The following is an 18,683-nucleotide window of genomic DNA, read 5'->3' as shown; positions in this document are numbered from 1 at the left end:
CCTTTATAACCAAAGTTACAAATGGGGGAAGAGGAAATTATAATAATAATAATTCTATTTTTATAACCCACCCTTTCCTGATAGGCTCAGGGCAGGTAACAAGAAGAATTTAAAACATTAAATATAATACATATAACAATAAACAATCAAATACTCTAATTTAGGTTTTAAAAATAATAGATTAAAAGCCATCTCTCTGATGTAAGTCGATCTTGGGCTAAGTTGATCTTGGGCAGATTTCTTTACAAATTGTTCTCAGCTTATGTTTTTTGATAGGGAGGCCAGTATTTTGTTGGTTTCTGGCCTCAGCTGTAAGCCTGACAGAATAGATCTTTCTTACGGGCCTTCCGGAATTGCTTAAAATCTTGGAGGTTCCTTATCTCACTAGGCAGAATGTTCCACCAGGCCTGATCGAGGTCTGTTTTAGCAGAGAGAGACTTATTATAAATCATTTAGATGTGAGTCTCTGTGTCAAAGAGACTGGAATAGATGTGGCTGTTTGTTACACAGATGTGGATGGGGGTGAAAGCTCTTTAAGAGGTTCAGATTAAGCAAGATCTGATAATTAAAAAATAACAATAAAATGGTGTGTGAGGATGAACTGGCTAAATAGGATTTATTGGTGAAAGTACAGGACAAAAAGGGTTATATCAAAAGCAAATCTACTGAAAAAAATACATTGTTTCAAGAAAGCTAGTTGACACCTGTAAACATGTGGGAAATTTGATTTCCAACAAGATAATTAACAGCTATGGTGATTTAGAAATCCCATATCTTGGGACTGTTCAAGAAAGGATTTATTACATGGTTTCCGAACTATATACTGAAAACATTACCATTCTGTCTTTTTCAGAGGCACACAATTGTTTTATTGATGGCTGTAACTTTAATGATCAGAAGACAAACTCACCAGTAAGCAGGATGGTCTATTAAACATGCAAACCTGTGTCTCCATGGGGAATTACATTTTGACTCCATTGAAATCTTGGTATATTTTTTATCAGTTATGTCCACCAAATAATTCTGAGTGTCTGGACAGTATTCCATTCCTCTTGGCTGCCATATCCAAATACATGATCAAAAAGACTTACATTAATAAATCATTAGTCAAGTTAACAGCCTTGAAGCATGTAATCTCTTATATGCACTGTCCCTGGACCACATGTAAAGACAGCTTGAACCCTGCAGAAATAATTCCCATAAAAGAACACTTTAGGGAAAGGCCACTACATTCAAATCCTCTAGTTGGGAGCCAGCTAACAGATGGAAGGAACTAAATGTCCCAGAAAAAAGGGACTTTGTGGACATGGTTGCTACTGCAACAGGTTGATATCTTGCCAAACCCAGGGCCCTGATCAACAAGCTACAGGAAGCTTATGGGGAGAAAGACAGCTGGTATAACAGGAATTGCTGTAATGAATAAAGGGCATTTGGACAAACTCCTACAAATGGGTAAGGCATAACACTAGCTTCTCATTGCAGACCAAGAAATTTGAACAGAAGATGCTGAAAAATGAATATAGCAAAATTTGACTGTTGTCACTGTTGGAAAAGATCAAATACAATTGACACACAGATGGGTGACATTCAGAAGTACACAAGGAACAAGTATCTCATCTAAGCATTTTTTTAAAAAAATTATAGTTAAAATATTTATATGGCCATTGTTCTCCCTAGGTATCTGGGCTGCAAGGTGACTCAGTTCTGGATCTTGGTATAAGCAATACAAGTAATGTGTTTCCTGAATTTTTCTCCCTATTGAGTGGATTATTCTCATCCTGAGAAGAATATAATTGCTGTAATCTTAAAATGGGCAATGGGCAGTGCAAGACACTACTTGGCTCCAGATTGCTACTGAGCAGGGTTTCCTGTGTAAATGAGACACACAATTGTTTTATTGATGGCTGTAACTTTAATGATCAGAAGACAAACTCACCAGTAAGCAGGATGATCTATTAACCATGCAAACCTGTGTCTCCATGGGGAATTGCATTTTGACTCCATTGATATCATGTGCACTCATGTGCACAGCTTAGAGGGACACACTGGACACAAAGTATGTGTGTTTGACTTCTGCAAGTCAAACACACTGTTCCACAGAGGCTTCATCAAGATCATTTAATGGAACACAAACCCTGTTTTTCTTTGGCATCACGTTTACATGACATGCTAGTAGAGAATATATTTATTTAGCAATCAATCATAATAATCATATTTTGCATTTAGAAGAAGAGTTGGTTCTTATATGCTGCTTTTTTCTACCTGGAGACTTAAAGTGGCTTACATTTGCCTTCTCTATCCACGCTACACAACAGACACTGAGGTGGGTGAGGCTGAGAGAGCCCTGATGTTACTGCTCGGTCAGAGCAACTTTATCAGTGCTGTGGTGAGCCCAAGGTCGCTGGTTGCATGTGGGGGGGGGGGGAGCACGAAATCAAACCCAGATCCAAAGCAACCATTTTCTGCAGGGGAACTGATCTCTGTAGTTTGGCAATCAGCTGCAATTCCAGGAGGCCCTGCCTGGAGGTTGGTTCTTCCTAGAATGACTTGAACTGCTGAATGCAACTTTTCTGAACTAAAGCCCTGGCCCACTGCAGAATTATGTTTAGTTTAAGTTAAAGGCTACCACTCCTGTGTAGATCTCTCTGTTTAAACACTGAATGACCAGATGGGCTTTCACATTAAAATATTATTTTATGTATTTATTTATCAAATGTATATGCCGCCCTTTTCCCTCTCCTGGCACTCTCATAATTCCAGAAGAGATGGCATATAAAACTACTACTGATGTTGCTCACTTTAGTGGTTTTTTTGTCATCTTTATGGGAAATAATATCATAAAATCAGAAGGCGATTGTGTGGCCTGTGTAATGGGTCTCTTGGGATGGCAGATATCTTGTACAAGAACATTATTAAAAGGTAGAACTTTTATATCATGGACCATTGTCCAGAATCATTCATTTACTTCATTTATACACAATTTTTCTCCTCAGTAGGGACCCAAAGGGACTTATAATCATTCTCCTCTCTTCCATTTTATCCCCATAGTTGCTCAAGGTTACCAAGCAAAATTCCATGGTGGAGTGTGATTTTGAACCTGGATCTCTTAAATCCTCCTAGTCTAACACTCTGACCTTTTTACCACAGTATTATACTTGATGTATACCATCATTTATATATTTTATAAGTGCAGAAGTAGCTTTAAAGCAGGAGCGGGCCTTGATGCTCTGAATATGTAAAGTGATAATCGTTATTATCGAAGAAGTGAGGATCTAGGGACATGAGCAGTGTAAAATGCAGCGTCTGCACTATCCAAGGGTGGTGGGCTTTTTACAGATCACCATGGCAACGCAGCCAGTGAAAAGTAGCGCTCCAAAAATGTGTAAAGATTCAGCACGGAAGAGATGCAAAATGACAGCACTAGAGATGATTTGACTGTGCCACACCTGCCTATCCATTATTGTTAACAGCCTGAGGAAAAGGTTATTTCATACACAGATATGAAAAACCCACACAGTGCAAGTATTCTCAGGTAAATATTCAAAGGACTGTGCTGCACAACAGGCAGACGTTAACATTTTTCCAGTGGAAGACAGGGACACTTCAGCCTCCCAGCATGCCAATGTGGCAGAGTGGTTAATGTTGGATTAAGAGTTGGGACACCCATATTTGAATTCCCACTTTGCCACAGAAGCTTGCTGGCTGACCTCAGAAAGGACTGTTCTGCGGACAAAGCAAAGACTGATCAAGAACAGTTGGCTTTTATATGCCACTTTTCTCTACCAGAAGACTCAAAGCAGCTTACAATTCCCTTCTCTTTCCTCCCCCCACAACAGCTACCCTGTGAGGTAAGTGGGGCTGACAGAGCCCTGATATTACTGCTCAGTTAGAACAGCTCTTATCAGTGCTGTGACAAGCCCAAGGTAACCCAGCTGGTTGCATGTGAGGGAGTGGGGAATCAAATTTAACTCACCAGATAAGAATTGAATCACTGCACCTAGTTGATTTAAGCTATTTGGGATCCTCACTAAGAAGTACAGTTGCTAGGTCCCCCTTGGCAGAAGATGAGGGAGGCAAGGTTGACAGATCCAGGCTGGAAAATTCCCAGAGATTTGGAGAAGTTGCCTGGAGAGGAAAGGGACTACAGTGGGCTACAATGTCATTGAGACTATCTTCCAAAGCATCCATTTTCACCAGGGTAACTGACCTCTGTAGACAGGAAATGAGCTGGCATCCCTAGTAGGAAGAAAGGCAGGTTATAACTGAAGTAAATAAAGATCTTCTGGGTGGTGGTGGGGAATTGGGTGGGCAGGGAAGAAAAGGAGGAATGCCTTACTGGGTATAAAAAATTAAGAACTGCAGTACATTCCTGAAATCCATCTTTAGGGGAGAGTGTATTTTCTCCTGGCCCTAAAAACATAGATTGCTCAGTCCTCATGCTCTGAACTAGAGTTTTGAATTCATTCTGCTAAGAACTTTAGTTGGAATGTGCCCAAAAGTATACACACAAAGAGAAATACTATAAGTGTATCTGTCTTTGGATGTTCAGAATGGATTACTGGGATATGAATGATGTCTTTTTGTTTTAAGACTTCCTTGAAGCAATCCTGTATTTATATCACACATGCGCGCCATTCCCTTGTCCAGCTGTCTTGTCTGCCAATGTAGACTGTCCATTCTGTCTTAGTAGATCTTTTAAAAATGTGCAAAACTCATAGACATAGATGCCAGAGATAACAGCTAGAGCACTTTCCCATACAGAAGACCTTCAGTGCTTAATTATTCTAGCCCTAGTACCCTAGTCTTCAAACCATACCGATATTTTCCTTGAAAAGAAACATAGACAATATGGGCCAGCTCAGAGAGCAGTGTCCATTTGTCTATGCAAAGCTCATTGGGGCTTGATGCTTAGAGAATCCATACAGCTTTCCCTTTGGAGTTAGCACTTGCTTGTTGCTTGCCTTCCAGTTTCTTGTATAGTTCTTTTCCTTCAAAGAAAATGGCAGATCGGTTTCTAACACAGAATTTGGAATTTAATGTGCTTCTCACCCACCGCCAGTGCAATCTGATGCGAAAAGACAATCCTGCTCATTAGAGCTCTCTTTTTATGAGTCCCTTAGACATAGGTACCCGTTAAATATCACCAAATCAGTCTGTTACTAAGATTTCTGTGGCAGAACATGGCGGCACTTGTCAAATCAAGCAGCTTTAATTAGTATTGGTGAATTCGTGCTCGAAAGATAAGAGGAAATATCAGTCATCCAGACTTGCTGTTCTTGCCCTATATCTTGTGATATTTGCAGTCAGAATTGTCACCAGGGGTCTCCATGGTTGGCTAATATAGGACCAATCACATAGAACCTATTACACTCGAGTGTCAGCACTGTCTCAAGACATCATTATCTATTATGTAGCTCACTATGCTAACTCCCATTTTGTATGTTCAGAATTCTGCCAGGTTCTTACTGTTTTGTTTCAGATACTGTTGTATTCTTTGTTTGAATAAAAGTATCTGATGAAATAAACACTTACCCCCAAAAGCTTATATCCTGAAAATATTGTTGGTTTCTTAAGGTGCTACTGGATTCAAATGTAGCTGTTCCACTACAAATAAACATTTTTGAAACTCTTTTGATTGGAATATTTTGGATTAAGTAACTGAATAGATGAGGTATGTATGATAAAATCACAACAATTGTCCAAACGTTATATGCTGGCTAATTTTCATATAGCTGGGCATAATACAGCTCTCTGGAAAACAATTTCATGACAATAAAGCTATGATGAGATATACATTAAGTCTAATGTAACAGCAACAAAAGTACTTAGTAGTGGAGGTTTTGTAGTGGAACTTGCAGGTCCAAGTACTATTTCTCTTCCTCTTGTCCTGAAAAAGGCCCTCAACACAGCCAATTCTTTATTTTATTTATACTTAGCAAATAGGGCTACTGAAGGACAATAAACCTTCCAGGAAGGTACATTGCACTTGCCCTAAGAAACAAAGTCACCCTTGGAGAACAGAAAGCATGGCTCATCTTTCTCCCTAAGGCCCTCTGGAATAGACTCCAGAGACATGGGGACAAGAGGTAATATGAGTTGAGAGTTCTGCTCAGGATCCATTAACATGGATTTGTTGTCTCACAATACTTTCAAACCCCAAAGGTGAAGGTGGTCAAATCTGAATTGCCCATGCAAAGCCTACCACTTTTCCCCAGTACAAGCTCCTTGAGTTCAGCAGACGAGGAAAGGAACAAGACTAGGGGAGGCTAGCACCAATAGGACCGTTTATGCACTGGAGGTTTCATGCCAGGCTGCAGGCTGGAATTTTAGTCATGGCACGTTGCCCCACCTCTTCCTGCACCCACATGGGGGAGCATTTGGCCTGGTGCATCTCATCCGCCTCCAATCTGTGCTCCTGCACGGGAGATGGGGCAGTGAAGTTCTCAGTGCATAAACAGTCTAGCAGGGGAAGGATTAGTATTGCCAACAGACCTGGAGGCAAATGTTCTGTCCCTTTAATAGAGGTTCGAGCTTAAATGGACTCTGTGCAATGGTAGAGGACAGGAAGGCCTGTAGGATGGGGTCCATGGGGTCGCAATGGGTCGGACACAACTTCACAACTAACAACAACATTGTGTGGAAATGGTCAGGTAAGGCTTTCCATAACATATTAACTCTTTATTAAAGACACAGGTAGTTGGCAGCCCTAGGTTCACAGAGGTCTTGAGGTCCAGGGAATGAAACTTCCATGCCAGGTATTTGCTGTAGGATGCTTAGGGCTAATCCTACGTTGAGCAGGGGGTTGGACTAGATGGCCTGTATGGCCCCTTCCAACTCTATGATTCTATGATTCTAGGTACAGGCTTCTGCCTCCAAATACAGGCTTTTAAAAACACACAGAATACTACAAAGATAAAAATTTTTGTTTAAATTATATTAATTTATTTTTAAGAATATCCCTTTTAATCCTTCATGCATGCTTTTTCACCACAACTGAACTTGCTGGCATTCTTCTCCACACACATTATCACTGTTTGTACTGCAACATGGCTATTTCAACTGTTCTTCATGGGTTGATTACACCTTGGCAAACCTTGTTAGCAAGCGAACTACACAAAGTTCAATAGAAAAAATTTACTAACATTTTCTGTTTAATGTAAACAACAAAAGAGGAAAAAAACAAGAGAATACATAAGAGATACTTTGTAGCACTAGGTAACAGGGCACAGGGGTTATTAATCATAATTGTACAGATATGTTTGTTGAAAGGTGGAGATTTCTCATTCAATAGAGTGTAACAGCGAGTCTGTAACTTTCATGTTGCACTTTGCATTTACTCTTGCCAAGTGAAATGAGTTGCTGTTTCACAAGGGAAAGATGTGTATTCAACAGCTCGTGGTGAGTTGCTGTCATTCATTTCCAAAGGAATGCCATGATTACTGTGTCCTCTAGAACTCAGTGTTACAGCCTTTGCAAACAGGATTTCAGTCCATTAGTATACAAATATACATATGTAAACAGGTGATGTACAACCAGGCTGAAGCGGTGTCTTATATCACACCTCCCATATTGCACTGATAAATACTATAATATCAGGTTGCTACATAGAGAAGATCAGAGTGGTAGGTAGATTACAATAATCATAAGAAAAACAGAGAGGAGAAATGGCCATTCTACTAGACATGGCATGTTTTTTCTTATAAAGCTTCCAACAACAGGATCTATATCAAATACATACAACAGTTGGTGGAAAGATGAAAAAGTATCTTTATTTACACAAGTGTGTGTCAAAGTAAAAATAAAAACTGGATCAGTGTTCTGGAAACCAAACAATTCCAGCTTTTCCCTTCCATTCACATATATAAACACTATTAATTGGCTATACTGAATAGCCAGTAGTTACTATTAATTCTTTGACAAATGGTGGTTGCTCAGTATTTCTGGAGAGCTGTTTGCTCTCCAGTGTTCACTGTTCGGTAATAAATAACCACACATGCGTTTACATACACACAGAAACATACACACACACTAGCCAGAATAAGGGAGATTACAACATGCATAGCAAACAAAGACTTGGCTAGCCTTTAAAATAAAAGTGCATGAAAAAAGAAAGATATAAACATTAAACTAGTTTCATTCTGGTAGGAGAATTCAACCATTTTTACAAAAATAAAAGGTTGTTGCTATAATTTACAGGATCATAAAAACAACTCTCGCACCAAGAGGAAGGGCTAAAGCTCTTCCTGGCTTTGTGACACACTTAATGACAAACAGATTCCCTTCTTTAAAGGTTTTGGGAAATGGCTGGTATCTTGAACTGACACCATAGGGGCTTACTGACAAACTGAATATACCAGGGTAAGTCCAGAAGTGTCGCTACAAAATCATAGAAACCTTTATTAAACAAAAATATCAAAATGTCAAGCTATGGTTTCTCAATATATCCTCCACCTTGGTCTATACACTTCTGAATGGGGTATTTCCATCGCTCTAGGCCTTCCTTGTAGAGTTCTACGCTCTTTGATTTACACTATTTCAAAACAGCAGTTTTTGCATCCTTGAAGAACTCAAATCATGTTCCTTTTAAATGTTCTTTAAGTTTGGGTAACAAAAAGAAGTCTGAAGGGGCAAGATCAGGGCTGTAGGTTGGATGGGGTCAAGTTTCCCAATGAAATTCTTGTAGTACAGCCCTTGCCACCCTTAAGATATACAACAGCAGAATCATTATTTCCTTATGGATAACCAAAATTGAACATAAGCAGGTGCATTGCTGTAATGACAAAAAATTCCTTGGTGCAACTTTCCTGGTCTTTTTCTCATCAATGCAGTTTCAAAAAAAATGTTAAGGCACCCTAACGAAACTAGGACAAGTGAATTATTGAGAGAACTTGTCTGCAGCCATCCACATGTTTAAACACATATTCTTTAGAATAATCCCTGTATGCAGGAACTGAAAATCCTAGTAGCAATATTTTTTAACTTAGCCTTGTATTGTGAGCACAAGCATAGTAAAAGTGAATTTCCCCTTTTCTTAATATTCATAACCTGTGAGAACAGGTTCAGAGAAAAGCAAAGTGAACTTTCATGTTACAGTTACTCTGCTTGACTGAGAAAAAAATGTAAATTTTATCTCAGGTTGTTGTTAGAAGACTATAATAATATAGAGTTCATAGAATAATATCTGTAAACTTCTGAACAGTTAAATTCTTTTCAGTTTATATCTACCATAAGGGCATGGGGCCACACTAAACATTAACTTTTATTTAAGAGAGTGAAAAGAGTACTACTTGAAAAATTAAAGCTACCACCCACTTACATCAAATTACTTATGGGTAACGCGAATCAATTTCAGTGTGATGTCCCTACAGTAATCTAGTTATAGATTTCAACCTAAGATCTACCACAAACAATTAATATAGAGCTCAAACATTGATCCTGTAGATCAGTGGTCCGCAACCTTTTTTAGGCTGCAGACCGGTGGGCATGGGAGGGCGATCCGGCGGCCGCATGCGTGCATACGCGGCAGTTTCACGCATGTGTGGCTAGGCTGCGCATGCGCGCAACTGCTGAGCATGGTGCAAATTCACATGCGCAGCCTGGCTGCGCATGGCGCTGCACTTCCCTCTCCCCCCTCCTCCCACAAAAAGAAGCTTGCGGCTTGGGAGGGCGGGGAGAGGGAGCCGCAGCCCGGTGCCGGGGCCTTTGCGGCCCGGCACCAGGCCGCAGCCCGGTGGTTGGGGACCACTACTGTAGATTACCTCAGGAACTTTGGCCAGAACTTAAACACATGTTTGATTTTCAGGCATCTGCTCAAGTACTGTTTTACTAAAGAGACTTAGATTAATATGTGTGTGCATTAATCACTGTTGCATCTGATTAAACAGTTGTGCTACCTGGATAGTTTTAAAAAGTTATTTTGGTATAATGTTTTCAAATGGGCCAGCTTCCATACCGTCAGGTAGCTCACCAGCTCCTGCCATGTTTGGGCCAGCTTCTTTGGGGAGATTTGCCATGGAACGTGATACACATCCTATCTCATTTATCTCTTTCCTAATACCTGTCTGATGCTTAGGCATGGTGTTGATCCCCTCTTTATATTTTATTTTTTTCCAGCTGAAATTGTGAATCAAATTCTGTAGCTTTAGTGAACAAAGATGCTCCATTGTACTACTGGTTCTTACTAGGTTGCCTACTATCTTGTTGAGGAAAGAAGCACTAACAGAGAATCTGTTTGGTCAGGCTGCTCCTTGGCCTTGCTTCTCCTTTATTAAAAAGAATAATAAGAATAAGCTTTTCTCTTCTTTTGTACAGCCTAATTCTGCTTGAGTATGTCTCTGCCATGTGAGCCCACTAGCCTTTACTGTTGCTACTTTCCAACACTTGCCTCTCATGATTTCATGTACTAGTTCAGGGGTAGTCGAACTGCGGCCCTCTAGATGTCCATGGACTACAATTGTAGTTCATGGACATCTGGAGGGCCGCAGTTTGACTACCCCTGTACTATTGCTGGCTCTTCAATAGCTAGTTTCTACAATATTAGAGCACAGCAATGGGTGGAAATCATTCAGGGCTTTGTTTTCAGTTTTGTTACAGGATAAGGCAGAGCTCAGGAGGACATAATCAGTACAATACCCGATTTCATTTAAACTGATCCCAGTAAGATCTTAAGCGGTCAGCAAATATGAATTATTAAGAATTTTCCTAAAAGCTATATTATTGAAATACCTAGGAAGTGGATAGCAAGAGCAATGATTTAAGAATTAAATTCTGCTTTGTTGCTCCCATGGTATTTTGTCAATAGAGGCAAACTGGTGTACAGAGGCATGTGCTGTCTTGCCTGACTATGGTCTTTCCTACAGAGACCACTAAGAGTTCAAAACCAGTATACAGACTGAAGAACACATCTAGGCTGCCTCACCTCCTTACCAATAGTGTGAAATAGCTAGTTCAAATGCAAGCTGTGATCACTCTGGCAGCCCTATGAACAGGACAATGAGTCAATCAGGACTGTCCTTCCTAAAGGAGTAACAAAGTCCCATCCAACCCTTTCACCCATGGCTTCTATTCCTATGGTTCCCATTCCATCTCAGAGAAGACAGCATACTGGCTTGAAGGTCGCAGCAGACAGTGCTGAGTAATATCACAAATTCACAACCCAAAGCATGCAACGACTTATGACGAATTTGGCTTCACATACAATATCAGACATTGCTTGGCCTGGATGCTACAACCATTCATATTAGATAAGCAATAAAGTATTTTTAAAACCACAAGACATTGATACTGCCAGGCGTCAAGGCACAAATATTTTTCAACCAATCAATCTTAGAAGAACCTTTAAAAAAAACCTTTTCAAGTGACCTATATTACTAGCATTTGTGTAAACAGAGATTTGGATAATACAGGCTAGGGTTCCAATACAAAACAGAAGGCAATTAAATTATGCAACATAACAAAGTAGAACAAATAATGATTGAAGGAAAGCAAACACTTAAGTATACTTGTGGTCACCTGTTACTCTAACATAATGATACATACATTAGTAAAAAAAAAGTGAAACAACAAAGTGGATAAAGGATTTAGACAACAAAAAATGATTAGCAAAAAATTATCATAGCCGTGTGTGCTTGCAATCTCAATCTCTTTTCTACTTTGTGTTAAATACTTTAAAAGGATTTAATGACTTGCTGGTTTTTATTTAAAAGGATAAAATACGCATCAGCTATCAGGCAAAATTTTTAAAAAGCCTATGCACTCCAAAGTATATAAAAAATCCTGGAGGCACCTCAAATAAGAGTACACTTTAACTGATGTCCTGCTGTGTCCTCATTGAAAGCACTCTATTACACAATACATTTTTTAAATTGTACTGTGGGGTAAAACATTCATTTTTCATTCCCATATGATCATGCCAATGAATTAAGAAACCAGCAATATAATCTGAATGTGCACCATACAAATATTCTAAACATATGCCAATACTTTGTTTTTGTGGGACTTTTTTCTTTTTGTTCCTTTTCCTGCTTAGGAATAGTTATCAGTCTTTTCTGATTGAAATACAAGAAGATCTCCTAGCTGGACACTGAGAACAGATGCTTATGGCGTTGATGAAGCATGGTATTTCACAAACGCGATTGCAGCCAGCTCTTTACAAAACTCTTCTAGCACAATGACACCTTCTAGTAATGTCATGTGGTCAACACTGGAGAGAGAAGAGAAGAAATCAATAAAAGGCTACATATAACCTTCTCTTGGAAATTATTTGTAGTAAGCCAGTAGTTTACTTACATAGGCCCTTCAGGTTCTAAGCCAAGGAGACGCTTCCTGACCAGTAGAAGTTTAGGTGTGAAATCAAGTATGCGCTGGATCCTTACCATGAGATCCCCAACAACCTGTGCACATTATAGAAGACAGCAGTGAATTAAAGGGGGGGGGGGAAGCAAGTCAGAAGTAGGGATATGCATGAAAAAGGAAAATGTGGTTCAGTTCATAGTGTTCCCAGTTCACAAACCATGAACCCTCACAAACATTTAGCTGCCAAACAGACCAGTTCAGCATGTGATGTGGAAGAATCCCCCTCCCCCCCATGCTAGATACAGGGGATCTCTGTCTGACGCTTCTCTACCTGCTATACAAGTTGGTGAGGATTGGATTTAAAGGGTCTAATTTACAACCCTCTTAACTAGGTGGCCCTAGGAAAGTGCTTTCTGGGGAAATAACAAGCAGGCTCAGATCCTGTACAACCTAAAAACATCAAAGTCACAGGGGACCTCCCCAGGGGACCTCTACATGCCCTCCAAGTTTTGCCCCTCCAATTGCTTTGAAGTTTGGTAAACATTTAGCCTGAGTGGAGACTGTCTGGAAATGTATCACGAACTGCCACAACAGCTTGAAAGTTCATGGAAAGTTTGCGCTGGTTGATCTGCCATGCACTAGAATTCATGAACCATGAACCAGCCAAAATTTATCATGAGCCAACCCTAGTAAATAGACGAAGGAATCCAAATGACCATCCAGTGTTGACAGCTTAACAGCCATCTAAGTATGGCCCAATGACTTGATCTGTTAGAATTTTTCTATGTAGAGCCAATCTCTGTGCAAGAAAAATATTGTATACTGTACATTGTGCTTCAGCTAACCATCTTCCTAATTTTTAGAGTGAAACCAGATATTTTGCCCTTTCAAAGTTTCCAATGCACATACCATTTCCCACCAAAATGAAATAAGTGGCATTTTAAAAAATTGAGATTTTTAAAAATGTATATTACTGCAGAATCAACAAACTGAGAATGCAGTTTACAAATGGTTCAAATACATTTACTTCTTTAGTAAAATTTATTTCTACTCTGGCTTTCTCCCCAGCGAGGATCCAAAATGGCTTACATTATTCTCTTCTCCTCACAACAGCCCTGTGAGGTAGATTACACTGAAAATGGGTGACTGGCCCAAGGTCATTCAGCAAGCTTCTATGGTAGAGTGGTGATTTGAACCTGGGCTTCCCAAATCTGAATCTAACACTCTTAACCACTATAAAAGGTAAAGGTATTCCCTGTACAAGCACTGAGTCATGTCTGACCCCCGAGTCATGTGACGCCCCCAGCAAGCTGGGTATTCATTTTACCGACCTTGGAAGGATGGAAGGCTTGAGCTGGCTGCTGGGATTGAACTCCCAGCCTCATGGGCAGAGGTTCAGACTACATGTCTGCTGCTTTAACACCCTGCGCCACAAGAGGCACCTCTTAACCACTATACAACACTGTAAATAAGTTTCAGAAAATACAAATACTAAAACTGACTTCTCTTACTATATACAACCTCAATAACTTTGCAAACAGAATTCTAGATCAGAACCTACAAACCAAAGCCCATTGCCTTTCATGAAATATTATCACAACTAGTTTATGTATTACCAGAGCAGTGAATAGGTACCGTATTTGCCGGTGTATAAGACGACTGGGCATATAAGACGACCCCCCAACATTTCCACTCAAAATATAGAGTTTGTTATATACCCGGCCCACCCTTGCATCTCCCTGTGACCGGTACATATGCCGGTGTAAGTGCTCTGTGCGAGCTCTACGTAGACAAGGGGAGGGCCGGAGTGCCACTGCTTCCCGCCGAGCAGAATGGGCCGGTCACGCCGAAAAGGCTGGCACCCCTGTCTTGCTGCTGATGCTCGCGAAGCCACGCTGATGACCCGCCGTGGCTGTGCTGGATACCACGTGATACTGGATGGTATGTAGAATGAAGTGGGCGGGCATTGGGAGGCCACTATGGGCACCGAGTGGGCATCGGGAGGCCACTATGGGCAGCTATGACTATCCCAACTGAAGTGCACCCGGGGTATAGGACGACCCCCCCATTTGGAGGCATGTTTTTCAGGGGAAAAAAGTAGTCTTATACGCCAGAAAATACAGTAAATACAACACTGTTTGGTGTTGCGGAGAAAGTAGCAATTGGTTTACAGCAGTAATGAATTTGGCTCAATAAAAGTTACGTTTCGCTAGTAGTTAACTAGTGAATTAGATGTCTTTTGTTTTGTTTTTTTAAATGGGCAAACAGAAAAGTGACAGAAGTGGCTTTTCATGTATTATTTGCACACTGCTATCCCATATATGTTTTATAAAGCCATCTGCTTTAGTAGCATTGGACACTGTATGCTCTTGGCTTACTTACCCTGACAATTACTGAAAAAAGAGACCGGCAGCCTGAAGCTAGATTTACATAGGGATCCAAAAGATATTCATGGATGTGTGGATGGGGAAACAAGGAGAGCTTGGACAACACAGATGTGACTTGCAAATTGACATCATATGGCTGTGGAGGGAACAAAGCAAAAGAAAATTGTGAACTGATTGCCTCTTTCCTTCTCTCTCCATATGTTCCTATCCATTATAATATGCCTGGTTTTCAATAGAACATTAATAGCTTTGGGGCTTCCCATATGAAAAATTTACTGCAGGCCATAACCATCAGTTGCCTATGCCTGTTGCTTTAAACCGCTTCACTGAATCTCAGTACTCTGCACAGACCTGAAAAACCACTAACAAGCAAAGTCAAAATTGCTCTGCTTTCAGGTCCGTTTGTTTAGGACAGTTTTTTTATCCAAAGAAATCAATGTGAAAAAATCTCTCCCATTTCAAGCAGCAAAGGGAAGGGAAGTAGGCATTAGAAATATGAGGTTACTCTTTGGGCTTCTTGCAGATGGAGGCAATTTCTGTGTTGGGCATGTTGATTCAGCATACCCAAAACCTGTAAGAAGCACAGGAATTGTGGCACTTTCCGTATGCACTCCTGTCACCCAAATGGCAGACTGGGATCAGCACAGAGTGATACCCCTAAATCTAGCTGGGGAGGGTATAACTGAGATGTCTTGAAAACAGGACTGAAATGATGTTGCAAATGTGTCACTGCTTTCTTAAGCCAAACCGGGATTTAACCCCCCCCCCCCACTCTCTGGCACATACTGCAGGTATTTCCCAAAAGTAATCCCACAGCCTTTTCTTCATTTTGCTACAGCAAAGTGTCATATAGGAGTAGCAGGAGGGATGGGTTGCCAATCGTGCAGCCACAAAGGAATACAAAGGAGCCCCCAGACTGGGTGGGATCGATTATTCACAGTCTACCAAGCTGCTGCCTGCAACAATATCAGCAGCACACCAAACTGACAGAAAACTGGCAAAACGTCACCAATCTCGGCTTCTGGGATAAGCATACAAGGGGACAGCATCTGTAAGCAGCCTGATAGTTAAGGAAAAAGCCTTGGGGAACAGCGATAAGTGCTGATGTCGCAATTGCAGACACTGTTTATAGTTCCTGTTGATCTCTTAGTAGGAAGGGACATGAAAACAAGGGCCAAAGGACCTAGAAGTGCGGGTGAAAGGGCATTCACGTTAAATTGACAGTGGGCTGTGATTAATTGGGAGCTTCTCTCTAGCCTACAAAGCTATCAATAAATGAAATGGAAGATTATATTTTGCTTATTTCAATTTATAGACTTTCCCCCTTCCTGTTACAGATCACTGACCCCCCCCCCCCACTCGGGCTGCCTTACTCCACTGGCAATACTTAGAATACAGTCCATTATGTATTTAATTGGCAGCACTGCAGAAATGGGAATTTATGTGGAGAATTCTTCTCTGTATAATGGTTCAAAAGCAGAACAGGACTGAGATTTATAAACATGACATCTAATGTTAATTCAGAAAGTAAAAACCTATGTTAAAAGACTTATTTCCTATTTTATCCAATTGTATCTGGTACTTCATATGACATAATAATGACACGAAGAGACTTTAATCTGTATTGACTAAACCAAGAGTTTTCTGATTGCATTTTACAAACAATTTATACTTGACCCCCCTCCCCCTAAACTCTGGCTCCTAAATATTTTGGAAGGGTAAGGAAAGAGTCCAGGGATTGTGTTCATCTTCCTGTGTATTTTAATTCGCTGAGCATCAAGTATTGCCCTTGACACAAGAGAGAGAACAGCATCATGCTTGACTGATCCAGAAATACTGTCATTCTGACAGGTACTATATCAAATTGACATCATGCCATAATAACCCATCGTGTCTTTTGCAGCACTGCTATATATTTTCTTCCCTGATAATCTTTAGGTAAGGAATTTCAGCTTTTTTCTGATGTAGCCTCATCACCGGAACCAGATTTTCATATGCATAAGATTACTTTCCCTAAAGCTGCTGAAACTCGGATTTGTCTCGAATCCAATAGTTCACTGTAGAGGAGGCATGCGTGTATCTAATCAAGGCTGTTTTAGTGTCACATTGACCTGACAAAACAACAAAGAAAGGGAACTGGAGGCAGAAAAAGGTTGCAGATAGCAAGTCCTAATAATATGGGAATGGCCAGTATAAACTGTGGTGTAAACTCAGTGTAAACATGCTGCTGCAGATGCGTGGCAGACAACTGTTCAACAGGCAGTAAGTGTGATTAAGGTAAAGGTAAAGGTATCCCCTGTGCAAGCACCGAGTCATGTCTGACCCTTGGGGTGACGCCCTCTAGCGTTTTCTTGGCAGACTCAATACGGGGTGGTTTGCCAGTGCCTTCCCCAGTCATCACTGTTTACCCCCCAGCAAGCTGGGTACTCATTTTACCGACCTCGGAAGGATGGAAGGCTGAGTCAACCTCGAGCCGGCTGCTGGGATTGAACTCCCAACCTCATGGGCAGACAGATTCAGACAGCATATCGCTGCCTTACCACTCTGCGCCACAAGAGGCTCTTCTTGTGATTAAAACCATCCAAATCAGCATGTGGAGAGAGGTGTGCCTGACTTCCTTGCCCATCTCTCACATTCTAGCCCCCAAGGGCCTTTTTCTTCTGGGCCAGGATGGAAGCAGGATTGCCAGCAATCTAGAGGAGAAAAAATGCCCTGCTGCTTTAACAGGGACTGAGTAAGATAGTATTTACTTCTATGCTATGAAAACTTCAGCTAACCTATTAAGCCTCTGTAGAAGGGACATTTACATTTGCCCTCCAGGCTGCTGGCAACCACAGATGGAATTAAGTCTAGGAAAGACCTGGGATCCTGTGCCCACATATCCTTTTGGCACTCCACAGCATAGCCCTAATTTTAAACTCAGTTAAGACAGACTCATATCTGGGTCTGCTGTCAACATCACACATGTGCAGGTTTAGGACTAACAATGACATGCGGTCCCTACTGTGCAGAAAGGATGTCTGTATTCTGCTGTGAGTGCGAGTGCTAGAAAGTCACCCTGTCCTGCTGCTTCTCAAAACATAAATGGAATAACACATGAAATCAGCTCTGTGGCATAGCTCTAATCAAAGTCTCAGAACCTTCCCTGCTGGTCATCCAACTCAGCTTCAGCTCAGCGTGTCCCTGCATTACAGAACCACTCATCTGGACTCACTGTCAAATCACAAACAAGGAACCACCACCAGAAGAAGCTTTGTGAGTCATATCTTCAGCAGAAAACTTCCTTCATTTTTATCTGGGGGGGGGGGGGAGGAAGCAGCCTACAGATTTACAAAATTCGGCAGTTTTCTTTATCCACCAATATATGACAGGAATCATTTAAATCTGAGAAATCTCCTGAACTTATACATTTCAGTTTGATCTGAGTCTTACTAAGTTGCACACTAAAGGTAACATTTACATATAATACATACTGAGCAAAGGTCCTCTAATATTACCTTGACTTACAAACCAACCTTGAGTGCCCACACCCCCTTTTGAAACTTACCCATTCCCCTCACCCTGGTCCTGTGGCATGCAGAGTGTGCTTGAAGGACAAGTAATACATGAAAAAAGTAAGAAATACGGGGGGGGGGGGGAGAGACTTCTATTTCTTTTTACTTCTCCAAAGAATGTGAAAAATCATGTCCTCTTTGGCATCCATGGGGATTTAACCTGGTGAGACAATTTGTTGATGTCTCCTAGTCAAAATACACCAACACGCACGTGGGCAGAGATTTTATATTAACTGACTTTAATGTAGGCCAGCAAAACATCCACCCTAAAGTTCAAATGCCTTTTTGTTCAAATTACTACGAACACCTAAATGTGTTTAGAAAAAGCACTAAGAAACTTGGTAAATACACAATTAATGTCTAAATTATGCTGAAAGATGATTGTGAAAATACTATCTGAAGCTGACATAATAAATTAAAACTAAGTCATATTTCATTCAAGCAATCC

General features: G+C 40.8%; 1 protein-coding gene across 2 annotated transcripts in view; it reads right to left on the bottom strand.

The window, feature by feature from the left end:
- Nucleotides 1-6,919: 6,919 nt before the first annotated feature.
- The window catches only part of FHIP2A (FHF complex subunit HOOK interacting protein 2A), a 39,781-nt gene continuing 28,017 nt past the window's right edge, over nt 6,920-18,683 (bottom strand). For both annotated transcript variants that reach the window (XM_077349867.1, XM_077349866.1), the window contains 3 exons: nt 14,677-14,817; nt 12,289-12,392; nt 6,920-12,202 (listed from right to left, as the gene is read on the bottom strand). In XM_077349867.1, coding sequence (XP_077205982.1) covers nt 12,097-12,202; nt 12,289-12,392; nt 14,677-14,817 — 351 coding nt within the window. In that variant the 3' untranslated portion in view covers nt 6,920-12,096. The remainder of the gene's footprint in view (nt 12,203-12,288; nt 12,393-14,676; nt 14,818-18,683) is intronic.

The sequence above is a fragment of the Paroedura picta genome, chromosome 8, assembly GCF_049243985.1.
Source record: "Paroedura picta isolate Pp20150507F chromosome 8, Ppicta_v3.0, whole genome shotgun sequence".
In the NCBI taxonomy this organism is placed as follows: Eukaryota; Metazoa; Chordata; class Lepidosauria; order Squamata; family Gekkonidae; genus Paroedura; species Paroedura picta.
Note: the sequence above shows the minus strand (reverse complement) of the source record. Positions and strands in the feature narration are given on the sequence as shown.